The 674-nt window shown below is 45.5% G+C and overlaps 1 protein-coding gene across 1 annotated transcript in view; it reads left to right on the top strand.

Moving 5' to 3' along the window:
• Nucleotides 1–308: 308 nt before the first annotated feature.
• TMEM68 (transmembrane protein 68) overlaps nucleotides 309–674 on the top strand; it is a 12031-nt gene continuing 11665 nt past the window's right edge. The window contains exon 1 of the mRNA XM_010143149.1: nucleotides 309–636. Within this exon, the coding sequence (XP_010141451.1) occupies nucleotides 309–636 (328 nt within the window). The remainder of the gene's footprint in view (nucleotides 637–674) is intronic.

Below are 674 nucleotides of genomic sequence, written 5' to 3' on the forward strand. Positions count from 1 at the left end.
TGTTCTGGATCTGCGTAAGTCGAACAGCTCTTAATGAGAGAAAATCACAGCCTGGGATGAAGCAATTGTGCTGTCTGTCTCGGTTAGAATTGTCAGCATTTCCACTGCGCAAAGGAAGAGGACTGAAAAAAATCAAGTACGAGTTTTGCTGTCTGAACCTTTACGTTTCTAGCAGGTGCTGCTGGGATGTTGGGTAAATGGTCTGTGAATAAAATACATCAGAGAGGCTGTCTGTGTAGCAGGGGCAGGTCCACCTTTTTTGAGGAGTCACTCATCTGCCTTTTTTCTGTGTTTTACTTAAACAGGAGATGATAGGTGGAAATGAATCCTGTACTGCAGGACCGATGCCTGTGTCCTACTTGACCTGCCTGACTTACATCCTGGGAGAATGGACTGGCGTGGAGCACATTGAAGATTATCTGAGCTACGCAGTCTACCTTTCCTGGGTGCTTTTGCCACTCGCCATAGTTTTTCTGCTTCCAGGAGTTCTCGTCATCCTCTTCTACACGTCCATTCTCCTTCTTCACATTTATAAAAGGAAGAATGAACTGAAGGAGGCTTATTCCAATGATTTTTGGGATGGTGGAAGACAAATGTTGGCCACCCTATGGGATGGCCATGGAAGGATATGGCATGGTGAGTGAGATCTGACTGGTCGTTAAAAACTGCTGAAC

Source organism: Buceros rhinoceros, unplaced genomic scaffold (genome assembly GCF_000710305.1).
Source record: "Buceros rhinoceros silvestris isolate BGI_N320 unplaced genomic scaffold, ASM71030v1 scaffold5589, whole genome shotgun sequence".
Taxonomy (NCBI): Eukaryota; Metazoa; Chordata; class Aves; order Bucerotiformes; family Bucerotidae; genus Buceros; species Buceros rhinoceros.